This window comes from Triticum urartu, chromosome 2, assembly GCF_003073215.2.
Source record: "Triticum urartu cultivar G1812 chromosome 2, Tu2.1, whole genome shotgun sequence".
NCBI classification, from domain to species: Eukaryota; Viridiplantae; Streptophyta; class Magnoliopsida; order Poales; family Poaceae; genus Triticum; species Triticum urartu.
This window is the reverse complement of record NC_053023.1, coordinates 498,465,156-498,481,873: the sequence shown is the minus strand read 5'-3', so window position 1 is coordinate 498,481,873 and position 16,718 is coordinate 498,465,156. Positions and strand designations below refer to the sequence as shown.

At 46.9% G+C, this 16,718-nt stretch overlaps 1 protein-coding gene across 3 annotated transcripts; it reads left to right on the top strand.

Annotated features, from left to right (window-relative positions):
* Positions 1-5,192: 5,192 nt before the first annotated feature.
* Positions 5,193-13,975, top strand: LOC125538196 (uncharacterized WD repeat-containing protein sll0163-like). 3 transcript variants are annotated; one of them, XM_048701478.1, is made up of 8 exons: positions 5,193-5,337; positions 10,713-11,879; positions 12,067-12,157; positions 12,357-12,514; positions 12,590-12,641; positions 12,747-12,826; positions 12,917-13,010; positions 13,130-13,975. In XM_048701478.1, exons 2-8 carry the CDS (start codon positions 10,803-10,805, stop codon positions 13,630-13,632), a joined length of 2,055 nt encoding a protein of 684 aa, XP_048557435.1. In that variant the 5' UTR covers positions 5,193-5,337; positions 10,713-10,802; the 3' UTR covers positions 13,633-13,975. The 3 variants fall into 3 exon arrangements, with proteins under 3 accessions (XP_048557435.1, XP_048557433.1, XP_048557436.1); XM_048701476.1 differs by lacking the exon at positions 5,193-5,337 and adding an exon at positions 8,511-8,815; XM_048701479.1 differs by lacking the exon at positions 5,193-5,337 and adding an exon at positions 8,881-9,793.
* Positions 13,976-16,718: the final 2,743 nt, after the last annotated feature.

Genomic DNA, 16,718 nt, shown 5'->3' with positions numbered 1-16,718 from the left:
AGGCTAACCTTTCTTGAACTATCTTGGAAGTGGTCTCGGTTCAGTATTATTTTGTTACGCTGCAATGGTGCCCAGTTTTTGTAATCTGCTTCTTCGTTGCGCTTTATGATCACTGGTGGCGAACTTCGATGCCCAGTGGATGTAATATACCTTAAATCTTTTATTGTATAGTGTAGGTTTATTCTTAGTTACTATGCCGTAATTTCTTTATTGTATAGAGTAGGTTTGTTCTTAATTCCTACTAGTTACTGCCATCATTCGCTATCTGAAAAAAAATCAGATGTAGTCGACCGGACCGAAACATTCGACCCTAACGGGACAGGTTTTTAGCGGGCCACAATTGGGCCGGCCTGCGTCTTTCTTGAGCCCGAATGATTGGGGCCTTCACACATTGTGCCAGGCCCAAACTTACATCGGCCTATATGTTAGTTGGGCCTTTTGTCGACCCAGCGCTTAGTTTGGCCCAGGTAGCGTTGGGCCATTAACAGGCTGAATATTGTACTGGCCTGTTACGGCCAAGATGAAACCACGGGCCTTTAGCAGGCCAAAATGCATGTTGGGCCTCAATTTTCACTAGTCGTCGACGGGCCTTCAGCAAGCCGAAATGTAGACCGGGCCGTTTTGGGCCTAGTTAGCTCACGGGCCGTTACCAGGCCGAAACATATCTCGGGCCTTAGTTGGCCCACTGATATCATGGGCCTTTAAGAGGCCGAAAGCTTAGCACATGCATCAACGGGTCAAATTACCTGACATGCCTTTAACAGGTCCAAAGTCACGTTGGGCTTAACTGTTGCCACCTTTAGCACGGGCAGTTAGTGGGCCCGATGTCCCGTCGGACCATATATGGCCCATGGGCAGCACGGGCCATTCCCAGGCCGAAAGTCACAGCGGGCTGAAATGGGCCCATGTCTACATCAGGCCTCTAATAGGCCGAAAGTCACTGGGCTATAGTTGGGCCCAAATATTCAACGAACAATTAACGGGCCAGATCTGGCTTCGGGCCGCAAATGGGCCCAAATATTGGGCGAACAATTGACGGGCCAGATCTAGCTTCGGACCGTAAATGGGCCCAAATATTGGGCAAACAATTAACGGGCCAGATCTGGCTTCGAGCCGTAAATGGGCCTTTATTAAGCAGGCAGTTATTGGGCTAGCCCACTAGTACCTGATTAAGTTCTACGGGCCTTTGACTGGGCCGGCCTTTTTAACCTATATGTGCCTCTATTGGGCCCAGCCACGTGTCGACGTATCATAGGCATGTCTCCTCCAATGGACGGGCGACATCTGACCCACTGGCGAGCTGACAGGTGTTTCCTTCGGCCAATCAGAATTTTACACATGGAAATTTCCCATTAGTCAGGGCTGTTAACGGGTTATCGGATCCAAAATCCAACCCGATAGATTAACGGCGTTCCTTTACGGTGGATGCCATGTGTCGGTCACCCTTGACGAAAGCACTTCTGTGACGCGCGATTTATCGTCATGGAAGTGGACACTTCCGTGATGATAATTTTGGTAATGTCATGGAACACTTCTACGGCAGCACAGGTATGACTATCTTGATTCTGTCATAAAATCGTCATGGATGTACATGCATGACAAAAAACACGACCTACTGTGACAAACACGTATCATCACGGAAGTGTATTTTTTTGTAGTGAATGGTCTAAAGTGCCTATCCAGAATTTTCTAGACTTAGTTTTTTTGAAACTGGAACTATTTTCTACTGCGGGTATCACTAAAGTTCGGGAGTCCTACTCTGTCACGACTCGAAGTATGGCGTGATCTGGAAATCCAAAACAGAGTAACAAAATACTGGACTCGTACTAGGACTGGTAGCGGAGATGAATCTAGTGGAACTCGGACTGATGGCGGAGATGAATCTGGTAGAACTCGGACTGGTGGCGGATATATGTTGCAGGTGGACTCGAATTGGCGTGATGGCGGCGGATATGTGGTGGCGTATATGGACTCGGATTGGTGGTGAATATGTGGTGGTGATATATGGTAGTGGCGATGAAGTTGGTGTGGTGGTGGTATATGGCAGCAACAATGATGATGATGCGGTGGTGATATATGGCAGCGGCGACGTGACAACCTGTGAATAGAACTTGAAACTTTAAAGGACTAGACGCTAAGACCAGCAACTTGACACGACAATGCAACCGCAAATTCAACAAAGCAAATACAGAAAAGATTATGCAAAGGCTCAAATTGGTTCGGATAGTATGAACTAATCCTAACTTTTTTGGCTTTTTCGTGGACGAAGTCGACTTTGACGAAACGACTACGAACGTGCGAGGACGTCGCGCCTTAGCAACCGCTAAACCAACTCCGAGAGGTTATTGACCATGCCGGGGCACGATCAACCTGACCACGAAGGTATGTTTCCTGTAGGCAAACGAAGAACAAGCAAGAAACTAAGATTGCAATCTGGATATTGCGAATATAAGAGGAAAACTTTATTGATCAAGGTGGGGTTCTGTGACACCTTTGTCTGGTCGTTGAACACAAACGAAGAACGCAAAGTTGCAGCTATGGCGAACTTTAATCTAAACAAAACCCAAAGTCTAAGCGATGCCCTAAGGGCTGTATATATGGAGGAGAGAGGGGGAAATTTCGTGGCCCTTGGAGGAGGGGTCCGAAACCAACCCTAACTCTTATTTCCCCACACATACAGACTCTAAAAACAGCCTATAATCAAGTATTTCGAAATTACATGGGCCTGTCCCAAAAATAAGGCGCCGCAACACCTAGAATAGCCTCTGGACGAAACTTATGAAATGGCATCTTGTATATTTCGTCCAAGGCTTCATGCACTCATTATGGCGGCTTCAAAGTCCTGGAATCATCACTTGTAGCTCCGTTCTTATTCCCCTTGCGCATGGCATCATCTCCATGCTTGAACTTTCTCCAAGGTTCATCTGTCTTGTCCAAGCTAGGCCCTTCATTTGTAAGCAAAACAAACATATCCAATTTAGGCAGCATCATATTCTCATAAACATTAGAACCGTTACCAAGAAACGAAAGTGCCTGGTAATTCAATTGGTGTGCGCGAGCTCTAGCAATTGGTCCAGTATGTATAGCAGCAGGGGTTGTGGGTGTAACAATGGTATTGATGTCCTCATCAGTACACCCCCCGGGATCTTCATAGCTGAGGAGCATGAGTAGTGTCCCTGCGAATCCCTACAGACCGCACAGACGGAGCCTTCGATGGCCGCCCTTGAGACAGCGTTGTCCACTCTAATCTTGTCCACACCCTGGGGAGGAGGAATTCATACTGGACGTGATCTGTTTGGGGTTACCTGTGACGGAGCAGCAGCCTGTTTTGGCTTGCACGCCTCTAGCTCATGCAAGTATTTCATGATAAAAGCATGTGTGGCTTGGGGGCCTTGAAAAATGTTCTCGTGCAATGCTTGCCTTCTTGCAAACCAGATGGCCCAAAGGGTGACGAAAACTTGAGTGAATTCACTGGGAGAGATTGACCCAGCGTTTATCATCAGGCTCCGTGATACTGTTTATTGCCTCAACCAAGTCTGGATTCTGCAATGCCCACACACAGCGAGCAGCATGGCAGTGTAGAAGAGAATGTTGCCAGGAGTCCTCGCTGCCACACAGTCCGCATATTGTCACCGTAGACATGTTACGGCGGTGAATGAGGTCTGTAGTTGGGATGTACTGCTGGGCTAGTCTCCAGAGGAAGATTTTGATCTTTGAAGGAACATCTATCTTCCAAGATTTCTGCTCGCCTTCAGCATCGGATGCATCTGCTCTGCCTTCTAGCCAGGCTTTTCGTCGCAGTTTTGTGGTGACCAATATCCGGTATGCAGAACGCTCCGAGAACACTCCGTTTTTCTCGTGTATCCAGGAGGTGATGAATAATAAATGAAAATACCAGTAAACCACCTTATTGGGCCGGCCTACTACTGGGAAGACGTGGGCCTAGCCTCCGTTGTTTGCCGCTGTTTGTTGTGTGCGTTTAGTGGAAGAGATATTATTGGGTTTCTTTAGCTCAGTCCACATTCCGTCGGTTCTCCAGAATATTCGACTATATTATTATAGTAGTACCAAGCATGATGAGAGTGACTTTCTTTTCCTAAAAAACAAGCATCATGAGAAGGACAGTTTATAGTGGCCTGGCGCATGCATGCCCGGCCGCGTACCAGTGCGTCCACGAACTGGTAGAGCATATAGGAGCACTCCTACTTGTTAATAGTAATAAATAATGCAATCGATATCTCGCTGCAAATGATCCTGACAGTGACAGGCGGTCTCCGAATCCTACGATCCGAATTAACTAGGTAATCCAAAGAGATACCGAATCGCGCCAGATTAATCCAGGAGATTTATCATTGCCCGCCTCGCCTCGCCTCCCCTGAAAAGGCCGGGACGCGCATAGCATAGCATGGGGATAGTACACTCTGATCGTGGCCATCTCACTGGGCCGCATCCCCACGACCTCGCCTCGCAGTCTCACGCGACACGGCGATCACACGTACGTACCCGAAAAGCGATCGCTTGTCCAGCTCCAGCTCCAACGATCCATCCATGTGCGCCGCAGCGGTGGCCGTGGACGTGGAGGCCGGAGCACGCCCCACTTGCTCCACTCTGCATTGGCATTGGCATCTGCGCTGCGACCCTGCAAGTCGCGACCGTAAACATGTCGCTAGACAAGGCGGACGTGCTCATGGTTGGCGCCGGAAAGCTCGCCGGTCACATGGACACGGGCGCGGGCACGTAAATAACCCATGCCGCCCGAGGTGATAGTAGGAGTACGTTAGCGGCGGAGCCGGACGTGGAGCATAACCATGGCAGCACGCGGCTGCATAAACAAAGCCGGCGTCCATCTGGCGACCTGCACTTTTGGAAATTATTGCGAGGGCGAGGGCGAGGGGATCCACGTCAAAGCTTTCGAAATCTTAACTAACCCCGAGCCGGGATTAGACGGGGCGAGCTGAGAGCCACATGCTTTCGCTTTGTGTAATCTCCCTCCCCGCTGTTTGGAGTTGATCCAGCGTCTCGTCTGACTTCACAGCGAGCGAATGCGCCAAAGTGTTTGACATTGCGGCAGCTCATGGGTAACAGTATCACTGCTACAACTTGGGAGTACTAGTATATTTCTTTTGTCGCCCTTAGCCTAATCCCTGCCTACAAATGGCCGCATTAGGGCCTGCTTCTTCTTCTTCACCACCTTCGTCCCAGACAAACCGCTCCCACTAATGAGCATTAGCCTTGCTTCCTGAACCCGAAACATACCTCCCAAAACATCACTGCAGCCCCGTCGCTTCTGCTCTGGCAACTCTGGATGGAATAACTCCCCTGCAGAAGCTTAATTAGGTGCGTGCCCATCCCTGACCAACGCACAGGCCCTTAAATTCCGCGCTTGTTTGATTCTCATGTGCATTGCAAAGTTTGTTCCTTGCTTGTTTCAGCACTCTACCCGTTGCCTGTCCGTGTCTGTCTGCTCCTCTGGCATGCATATTCTGAAAACTCTCGCTCAGCGATGTCTTCGTTTCAGAGTTTCTTCAGAGCTAACTGCCGTGCATACCATGATTATATCTTACTTTTCTTTCTGTTCTCTGAGCGCTTAATTAGCTATTATCTGCGTTGTGACGCTCCGGTCTGAGATGCGTTCAGTTATGTGCGGAGCAGAGGCACCTTGACTGCATTTCTCTGTCAAGACTCGACAGACAGCCTGAAACATTCATACATTCTCTGGGAAAATAGTCGTGCATCTGGCGCTTTCTCTTCAGTTATTATATCATCTAGTAGTACCTTTCTAGCGCGAAAAGAAAAAAGAATTGCAAGTCCTAATACGTGCTCGTCAGCACAGCCATATGGCAACCTGTAGCCCCGCGGAAACGATGGTACAAGAAACAGGAGCAACTCGTCCAGCACAGATACACAGGCTGTGAGCCATAGACCCATAGTATACAGCGTATAAATTATGCAAGCTAAGTTTGACAGATTAGATCCGCTAACCTGTAGGCTGGAACATTTTCGCCGCTAAATCATTTTTCTATCTATCTAAAACAACTAAGATCATTATACCCGGTGCAAGCATTAGGTCCACATCATATCAGCAAAGGAAAACGCTGTGCCACCGGCCATTTTCCTTCTTCTTTTCAAGGCACACCGTCCATTTATTTATCCCCGTGAACTAGCAGCAGTACATGCGATGCGCGTAGTACTAGTCTAGCCCAACATGTGAACGCGGACGATCAGTCCACAAAGTGTCATCTTGTTCTACGATCGGAAGGTCTAAAAGTCGAATCAGGCTTCCGTTGGAAAGAAGCATGGGGGTGAGTGGGTTATCTGAAGAAAAGCCTCCAATTGGAGGGGGAGATCGATAGATGCTGAAAATAATCGAGGCCACTAGCTCATGGCTCCATCACCCCCCCAACCCAACTCACATGCATCACTGTCCCGCTGCCCCTTTATCCATAGTTCTATGGCACTTGTTGCAAGTTAACAACTGTTGGCATGAGAGCGATCAAAGGGTTGTGTTGTTTGTCTAGACGCGTGCGAAGAACCGGGATGTGTTCCACAAGTGCCGCCAATTAGGTAGGTCTCCATCTCTTTCTCTAATGTATGCTATGTATAGTGTATAGAGAGATCACATGTGGAAGATATGTTGGATGGCCTAAATAATGAAGTGCACCCCGGGTCTCTTACAGCATAGTATTTTTCCGAAATAATTGAAAAACCATATTCTTTATTTTAGGGAGTGTGTTTATTGATTTAGGAAGAAAAAAAAATCGGCTCTAAAGGGTATGTAATCATTTCCAAAAATAATTCGAGTTCAAGGAGACTGGGGCCATTTTGTAATTTCCTGAAAAATGGCAACTATTGTCTTTTGAGTCTACATTCTGAATTTATGTAAAAATATATATGTGGTTAAATTCTTTTTTGCCTCTTTATTCATTCCGAGGAATGGTCGCTTTATTGAGCTTTTTTAGCTACTCGGATATGTGTAAGATAATAACAAATGAGCAATTTGGTCATCTTTCCCTACCACAGTCACATTACGGTTATTTAGATTTTTCACAAGTTCATTTCTGATCTCGAGATTTAAATTTGAAGGCAGAATAGCACATTGATAGAACGATATTAATGCCATATCAATGTGTTTCCTTGAAACCTAAAGTATTGATGACACCAATGAAGTGAATTTTTTATGTTTCTCCTCAAGTCAGTTTTTTTCCTTACCATTCCTTTATTGTCAACTTGCGGGTTGCCCCAAACCAAACAAATGTACTGTAGCTCATGCGTAAACTAAACTGCATCTCCCCGCCAAAAAAACAAACAAAACAAAACTGCATCTGAATATACTTCGTCTGTTTCAAAATATAAAAGGTGTATTAGGCCTCCTTTGGTTTAGAGGAATTTCATAAGAATTCTAGAGGATAGGATTTTTATAGGATTTTTTCCTTTAGAGCCCTTTGGTTCATAGGAATGGATTCCTATTCCTACGTAGGATTGGTTCCTATTCTCCACATTTCATAGGAAAATAAAAAAGAGCCTAGACTCAATGGAAAAATTCCTTTGGTGCAACCAAATGACATCTTGTTTCCTATTCCTACTCATAGGATTTGAGATACATGTCATTTCATTTCCTACAAGATTCCTATTCCTATGATAATCCTATCCTATGAACCAAAAGAGGCCTTAATGTTTTGAAAAGTTCAAGTTCTCTAACTTTAGCCAATTTCATAGAGAAAAATATCAACAACCACAATAATATTGTAGACTTCGATATATTTTTGCTATAAACTCAATTAAACACGGAAAAATTCGACTTTTTTTACAAAAATCAACAGCCTTATATTTTGAAAAACAGAGGAAGCAGGAAGCAATTTCAAGAAAACAGAAAGAAGTACCCTCTCCGTCTAGGTGTGTAAGTCACCTTACGAAAATCAAATAATCCCAAAACACTTAGGCACCGTACATTAACTCCCCCCTTGTTTCTTGTCTTGTGGCATATCAACCAATAATATATGTGGGCCGTGCATGCTTTCAATGACTTAAGACTACCAAACATAACATGCAGTGATTAGTTCATTGCATGCAATGCTATTAATTAGCAAAAAAACATTAAGTTTTCTCGTTTTCCTCTCTGCCTTGATCGCGATGCACAACGTAAGATGACTTACACACCTAGATGGAGGAAGTAGTAGTATGACAACATAAAAAACGCCTCACTTCCACGACAACATACCTGTCGTCAGAAGGACCCAGAATTAAAGTTACTCCTATTTCAAAGTCGAGGGGACCAAAATAAACCCCAAAAATCACTTCACATTTCTAAACTTTTGTTTGGAAGGTAGCAGCAATCCCAGCGAAAATTCCGTAGGTTTCCATGCCGTTGGACACGCAGCAGCAGCCAATCAAGAATCAGAAGAAGATGGGGGAAAAGACCGGCCGAGCACCGGGCCGGAGAATGCGATGCGACCGATCAAAGGCGGACCGCGTCGCGATTTAGCGTTACAGCTCCATTTATTTACACAAGGGAACAGCTCGACCGCCTAGGAAACCAAGGCCACAAGGTACGTACAAAGACGGAGGGAGGGAGCGCACGGAAGGAGCGGAAGAAGAGTCCAAGAACCCCAATCCCAAGCTCCAACCGGAACGAGTCCTCATTCCCCTCCCCTCTGTCTGTCCCCCCTCGAACCCTCCGCCGGCCGCCCCGGGAGCAGCAGCAGCACCAGGCACCGCGCGGCTGCCTGGCCGCCGGAGGCCTTGACGGCGGCCGGAGGCGACGCCGTGAAGAGCCGATCGATTCTCCTCGTCCGGAGTCCTCACGCGCGCGGAGAAGGTGACGAGATTCGATTCCTTTCTGTCCTTCTTTTCTTTTCTTTGGGGGGTCGATCCGTATGGTTTGGTTGCTGGAATGGCACAGTGATTTGCTATACGGAGTGTCTCCTTCTCCTCCTCTGTGGCCGTTCCTGTTTGAATGGAACAGTTCGTGGGCAGTGGGATATGCTTCGTTATTTTGGGGGGCTCGGTAGTAGTACCAGTACTCGCTTTCTTTTCTTCCGAGCCTTGGATTTTAGCCCGCCTTCGTTTTGCTTGCGCCGCCTGAGATTCAACTGCAAATTTTGCCCATCGAGTTGCGATCGGAGCGCCGGTAATCACCAGAAGCTTCGAACGTTTGTTTCAGGAAAGGGACTTCTTTTTTGTGTTTTTGTCATTTTGAAACGGACGAGCGTTGCTTTTCCCACATTCTAGTAGTAGCACACAACTGAATTGAACACCAGTGCGACCAGATTATCCCCGTTGAATGGCGCCGTTCTGTCGAGATCACTCTGTCTAGTAACTACCAGACGATCCGTTTTCATTCACATCGCATTTACTACTATGGCTTGCAGTTTTTTGTACTCATCTGTGGCGATGCAGTTAAATTCTCATTTTCATCTGAGACGAAGGGGAGGCGCCGAAAAATAAATCCGTTTCATTTGTTAGCGCTGCCATTTGTGCACAGGAACCAAAAAAGCACCGCAAATCAAAAACGAGAGATCGCTGCCGCATCTTTCTCCCTTTGATTGATGAGAGGAGCAGCGTAAAGACGCGTCTTTAATGGCCAGCCACGCGCCTACGCCCGAGCCCGTCCGGCCGTCGGCGTAGCGGTAGTGGTAGGCGTTAAAATAGAGCAGCCAGCGCGCGGCGGCAGCGCACGTCGCTGGCCCCCCGCCCGCGCTTCTCCCTCCGGTGGCACGCAGACGCAGCAGCCAAAGTACTACTGCTACGGCGTAGCAGCTGTTTTTACGTGCCGTCCTCCTCTCCTCTCCTATACGTATGGCCCTTCTTTTTTTACTTTTGTCTCTTTAGCCTTTCTGCGCTGTTTCTAGCTGTTGCTTGCTTCCCCTCGGGATCTGCGCGCCATGCCGCTGCCGCTGCTGCTTTGTGGCCTCCGCCGCCGCCTGCCCGTGTGGGTTGGTCGCCTGCTTCCTCTGCCGGCGCGGCGGGATGCCCAACGTGGGTACGGTTTGGCAGCGCTGTGTTGGTGAGCTGTTGCCTTGTTGGTGAGCAGGACCCCGGTGCTCTGCCATTTTATTTTTAAATTTGGAGTTGGGTTAGGAGTTGCTAGGTCAGAGGGAGGAGAGCCTGTGCGTCTGTGCTTGTGTTTTCCCCTTGCATCAGGCTTCCTGGCATGGTACGTACGCAGTTTCTTGATGGATGACCAGTTGATCTGCAATGCTGCTTGCTGATGAACTGCGTGATTCGTTTATTTTGAGTTGTCTTGTCCATCCAAGGCCTTGGCGCTTCTTGTTTCGTTGGATTATCATGTGGGAGTGGGGCATCTCTGTGCTCCTCCTCTGCTGGCTGCAGGGCCAGGACTGCTGCACGCCTTAATCTTACTTTCCCCACTTGCATATCAGTGCTTGCCATGAGCATTTCTTTGTACCTGAACAAGTGTAGATAGTATTATGATTGTTGCTGTTATACCATCGCTAGTTTCATGTAATAATCTAACTGGTTATCTAATTGTACACACATAAGTTTAATGTAATAAATAAAACCATGCGATGTTGGGCTAGAATAGAACTGATAAAGTTGGTCAGCCATCGCTGGATAATTACTTGACATATCGGGTACTCAATCGTTTCTTTTGCGTTCAGTTCATTTCCACTGTACTGTACTTCATGTTTTTCTCATGTTCTCGGCTGCTCTATTCCATGTCGGCAGCCTGACATTTGCGTTGTCAATTGCAGATGACATTTTGATCACTACTCACCTTTCACACTGGTCGACAAGACCTCTGTGCCGATTGTTTTCTCAATCTAGAAGAAATTTAGTGCGATATGCCAAGATCCAACTCAGACAGGGATGATATCTTCTTTGATGCATTTGATGATATTAGTTCAGCAAGGGAGCCTTCATCATCAGATGATTGTAGTACGAGTGGCGAAGGATTGGCGCCAAGGGAATTTGAGTACGACATTTGGGCAAACGAGCCAATGAGTGTTAAAGAAAGGCGGCAAAGATTCCTGGAGGGAATGGGATTAGATGACTTAGGTTCCACTAAAGTGGATCTTCCTCAATGTCAGGCAGAGATAACAAGTGCTGACACTTGTGCTGACTTGCAGGAAAGGACTGTTATGAGCGACGTCTCTTCTTTGGGTTCATCTATACCTGAGAATGAATCAGCATTTGATGCCGCCTGCTGCATTAGGGATCTGGATAGTGGAAAGAGATATGTAGTTCATAATGGCGGGCATGACGGACTAACTAGCTTTCTCAAGGATGTTGCAACAGATAAGGTGTTGTCTCTTCTGGAGTTTGAAAGCTTAGTTGGTGTTTCTCGATCTGTTCAAAAGTTATTACGAAGAGCATATTGCCAGAGTCCTGCCCTGGCAACAGAGGCAAAAGAGGCTATTGGTGGAAAGAAAAAGGATATCAAAAGCTTGTGCAAAAACTTGATGAAGAAGAGGAGTTTCGGTGGAATGTGCAAGACTGATGTCCATGTAAAAAGCTGCACGACAAGTATACCATCCAGAACAAAAGTTCAGCACCGAAAGAAGAAGAATGCGGAATTCTCTGCTGTCTATATGGGTCAAGAAATCCGGGCTCACAACGGTTTAATTAGAGTAATGAAGTTTAGTCCGTCTGGCTGGTATTTAGCAAGTGGTGGTGAGGACTGTGTTGTGAGAATTTGGCAGATTACAGAAGTGGATGCACATTCTAAAATGTATGGGGGAGAGAACCACTCTCATGAACATGTAGAGAAAATTAAAATCCTAAAACCGAAGCTAGAAGAGGGGCAGGGCCGTGCACTTGCAGTTATGCCAAGCAAGGGTTTTCACATTACAGAGAGCCCATTGCATGAATTGCATGGCCATACAGGTGATGTCCTGGATATGACATGGTCGAATTCAGATGTAAGTTTCTCGTTTGGTTCTCTAGAGCTATCACATTACTTATGCTCATACTCAACCTACATTTTGGCCTGAAATACCATGATTGTCTGTTAACATGTTTTCATGTATCATGAACATACTCTTAGATTATTATCTTTTGTTACATTTGCTTAATTGCTTACCTTCATTGGCTTGGTTTTGACTGCAGTGTCTGTTGACCTCATCAAAAGATAAGACAGTCAGATTGTGGAAAGTTGGCTCAGATGTTTGTCTTGGAGTATTCAGACACAAAGACTACGGTAAGCAGAAATATCATAAACCAACTGTTGTGTGCTTTTGATGGCCTAGTGCCTTGCCCATTGTTGATTTCTTACATTGTTCTACTGGTTTTGTTGTTTTAGTGGCAAAGAGTCTTATCGTATACTCCAAATTTTGAGCCATTGCAGTTTCAATATTTCCATGAATAAGAACTTAACTTTCCTTTGAAATTGCCAACAGTGACGTGTGTTCAGTTCAATCCTACTGACGAAAGATACTTCATCAGTGGTTCAATAGATGGTAAAGTTCGCATTTGGGATGTTCTACACAAGCGGGTCGTCAACTGGGCTGATACCAGGAATGTTATATCTGCTGTTAGTTACCAACCAGATGGAAAGGTTTGGATCTGATCAAAATGTTATTGCAGATTATTTTGCATTACTGAATACTAATTCATGCTCTCTGTAAATCAGAATTTTGTTGTTGGCACGACTGGAGGAGTTTGTCGCTTCTACGATCAATCAGGTACATAGAAGTCAACACTTACCATCCATGTGGTTTTTGTTACTTTGCATGTCTCTTAGTAATGATATATTATAGTACTCTCAGCTGAGCAGTTCGTTTCTGTAGGTGAAGACATCCAACTAGACAAAGAATTGTTTATGCAAGGGAAAAAGAAATCTGCTGCCAATCGGATCAAGAGTCTGCAGGTGTGATATCTGCCATGATATTCTCTACTGGTAGTATATTTGGAAGTAATTGTTATGCCGATAAACTAATTTGTGATTGGCACTTGGCAGTTATGTACAAGTGATTCCCCTAGATTCCTAGTTACATCAACAGATTCCAAGATTCGAGTTGCTGATGGTGCTGATATCGTCCAAAAGTTTAAAGGCACGTATATTTTTGCAGAAGTTTCCATCCTTCATTGGCTTAGAACGTTTCCGTTTTCACATGTTTACGTTTCATGATCTCAGTGATCCTAACACCATCCTTTGTGCTTTACGATGCAGGGCCTTGGAAGTCGAAGGCTCTTTCATCGCCATCACTAACATCAGATGGCAGATATCTTATATCCACTGGCATGGACTCCAATGTCTACATATGGAATTTTGACAACTCAAGCAGCGCCTCACAGAAAGGTGAAGCCAAATCGGTTCGATCGTGCGAAATGTTCTTCTCCAAGGACGTGACAACCGCGGTGCCATGGCCGGGGGTGCACCAAGACAGGCATGTCAAGCCGTCCCGCTTGCCCGAGAAATCTGCCAGCGCGTCGGCTTTACGCCGCCATGGAGGAGAAAGCCGTTCCCCTGGGACATGGTTCTTCGCGGACGGCATGAGGGGGTCTGTGACGTGGCCAGAGGAGAAGCTCACTTCGGCGAAGCCTGTCAATGGCCCCCGGCTGGCTGACTGTCTCTCGGCGATATCGGCTGCCTGGAACATGGTGATAGTGACGGCGAGCCACGGCGGCGTGATCCGGTCCTTCCACAACTACGGCTTGCCTGTGACGTTGTGAGGTTGTAAGCTTTGGTTATTACTAGTTTCTTCTACTGACGACCTTGAGTTGTTTTTTTGTTCTTCCTCCGGAAGTGTTGGGGGAGTGGTGGAAGAGAGGTTTGGTATAGCACCAAGAAAAGAGGGAATGTTGTACCACGGGGGTCCCTAGCTTCTGAAAAGGAGATTAATCAGTGGAGATGCTCGCTTTTGTCTGCAAGCTCTCTTTTTTTCTTTATGAAAAGGCCTCAAAATTGTTGCTTAGGTTTTTTGTTGCTAGGTCCTCTCTACGAGGTGACTAGCATATGTAACCCTGTTGAAGCTGTTTTCAAAGATGGTGGGCAAAAATCCTTGTGTGTATTTCACTCTTGGAAGACCAGACAGTGCAAGTCCTGATGTTTTGGCTGCATTTAAGTTCAGTTATTGTCAGTCAAGCTGGTGACTGGTGAGGTGAGGTCTCCCACCGGTTGCTTCCAGACTTGCAGTCATGATCATGTGCTTGTTGAGATTCTCCGAGCTGTGGCTATGCGCGTTCGGTACAGAAAGCGCTACTGGAATGTTCCAACTTGCCAACTTGGTGAGTTGGTGGCAGGAAAAGCTCCAACCCTAGTCACGCGGAGCCGCACGTTTCGGTCGGTTCGGCTCGCAGCCGTTGCCTGCCTCCGCCCCATTTTAAAGTTGCAACATTGCACGTTCCTGATGACGACGTTCACGAGATACATGTTTGCTGCTAGGCTCCACACTGACGTACAACACAGGGTGCCAACAGTGAGTGACGGGTCTACAGGCAGTGTATTTGTTTGTGGGCCTGTGCTGATGTTTTTTTCTTTCTTCTATTAACCATGGTGCTACAAGGGGAGTGTCTGGTTCTCGTAGCAACTTTTGCCTGTATAGCATACAATTTTCAATTGGGCCTGACTGAGGAAAACATGTGAAAAAACATCCGCACCTAGTTTGGTTGGCTGCATACCTTCTAGCTTGCATGGAGCGTAACGAAATGTGGCCTGTTTGGTTGCCCGCTTGTTTAGACGAAACACACAAGGCATGGTGTTTAGTTTCATGCAACATCTGTTGTCTTGTAACCTCTTTGGTGAGGTGGTGAGGTTACCAGCACACATGGGCCTGTAGGACAACCCAAAGACACACAAAAAATAGCATATTAACATAGTTTAAAACAATAGCAAGCAGTTTTAAACATAGTACCACACTTAAACATAGCAGTTTTGAAGCAAATCAGTATGATATAGTCGATACTAAACCAGTTGGAGCAACTGAGAGTTGTCCTAGACATTTACGCCGAAGGCGTTGTCGTGCCTCCCGCACTTTGTCACCACTTCAATGCCTTCGTCGTTGAAGACGATGACCTTCAGCGTGTCGGGAGTCAGCAACTTGAAGGTCACCATGTACCCGATCTTGATCTGATGGACGACGGCGGTGGTGGCCCAACCCTAATCGAGAGTGGCCCTGCCGTTCATCAACCTCACAGTGACCCTCCATGAGGAGCCAGTGTTTGTCTTCAGCTTGAACTCCGTCGGCACGGTCAAGAAGTGCTAGGTGAAGTCTAGGGGCATTGGTATGCACTCGAGCTACGGGGCAAGGATCACCTTGCAGAAGTGAGTTGGCCCACCCTCCTCATGGTAGTGCGTGTAGTTCCGGCACTTGCCGCCAGGGGACTCCTCAACGATGACCTCGTTGCCTGTGGGAAGCACCTCCTCAGCCGTGTGCGCCACCACCTCTAAGGGCGGCATCACCTCCTTGCCCTTGTCATCCTTCTCTGTATCAATCTAAGTTATGAACAACACAAAGTTCATGGCGTTATGAAGAGCACAAAGTTCAAAGGTTGATCAGCACTAAAACTGATCGTCCAAAGCCCCTATATCTACCCACCCTGACGATCACTACTAACCCACAACCACACTTTATAACCCTATCTCCTTTCTGTCTCTCACTCTTCCTCCTATCCATCGCCATGAACTCCAACCCCAACCCCAACCCTTCCCTTGGGGCATTGGATGGAAGTCTTTCTTCCTAGGGTGGTTGCTCGGTGATTGCACCAAGTTCGAGAACACCATGGAAGTGTCTTTGAACTTTGGCAGCATCGAAGACATGCACAAGGAGGCGGGCGTTGTGGTGAAGAAGGCGACGACGGAGGAGTTGAAGATGCTGATTCCTGACCCAGTGAAGGGTGCTATGTCAGTCGACATCCTTCGCTGGGCCGTGAATCAGGCCGACTCCGGTGATGCTAGACAGAGGGCAAGGTGGGCCAACTATAGGGAGTACATGACTCATGACCAGCGTGCCGCAACGTACTGGAATGGGACTTTGGTGGCGTCGGATGAGGAAGAAGAAGTGGTGGAGATGATTGTCAGGGCGCTGGAGCTAGGCCACCGTACCTTGCCAATTGATCTAGACTCCAATGAGGACGACGAGATGGTGGTCCATCCAGAGGATAAGAACAAGGCCATGGGCACCCGCCGCTCCAACCGCCTCCAGGGTTATCGGGGCTAAGATTTTAAACTACTGGGTAAGATCAACCCCCAATCCCCATTCTTGTACTCAATCTTGATCAAAACCCTAAAATCCATCGCTACTAGGAACTCATGATGATGTTATGATTAGTCCTATGGCGATTTACCTCGATTCCCCACTTCCCTAGAATGCAGATCGAATCTAAACATGGATCAAATGTGAAATAGTAAGTAAGGAGGTGAAAATAGTGCTTACCGCCATTGCCGAAGTGCTACGGGTGAGGTTGCGGATGATGACCTTGAGCGTGTCGGGAGTCAGAACCGGTCTGCACATTCATGATATACATGTTTGCTGCTAGGCTCCGCTCGTACAACACAGGGGGCCAACAGAGTGAGTGACCGGTCTGCAGGCAGTGTAGCTGTTTGTGGGCCTGTGCTGATGATTATTTTTCTGTTAATCATGGTGCTAACTCGCTGTTTGGTTGAGACCTGGGAACAGTAAGACAAGCGCACCAGGAGCAGCCCACCTCGTGGAGATTTAATGCTGCAGCAACTACTTATGTGCTGCAACGGGCTTCTTCCATCTTAGATAATCACCATCCTGTTTTACAGCTCCAAAAGACCGAATAAAGGTTTTTAA

Excerpts from the sequence above, each read along its gene's own strand:
- LOC125538196 (XM_048701478.1), top strand. The coding sequence starts at position 10,803 with ATGCCAAGATCCAACTCAGACAGGGATGATATCTTCTTTGATGCATTT. Across the intron at positions 12,642-12,746 it reads TCGCTTCTACGATCAATCAG|GTGAAGACATCCAACTAGAC; the intron begins GTACATAGAAGT and ends TCGTTTCTGTAG. Across the intron at positions 13,011-13,129 it reads TATCGTCCAAAAGTTTAAAG|GGCCTTGGAAGTCGAAGGCT; the intron begins GCACGTATATTT and ends TTTACGATGCAG.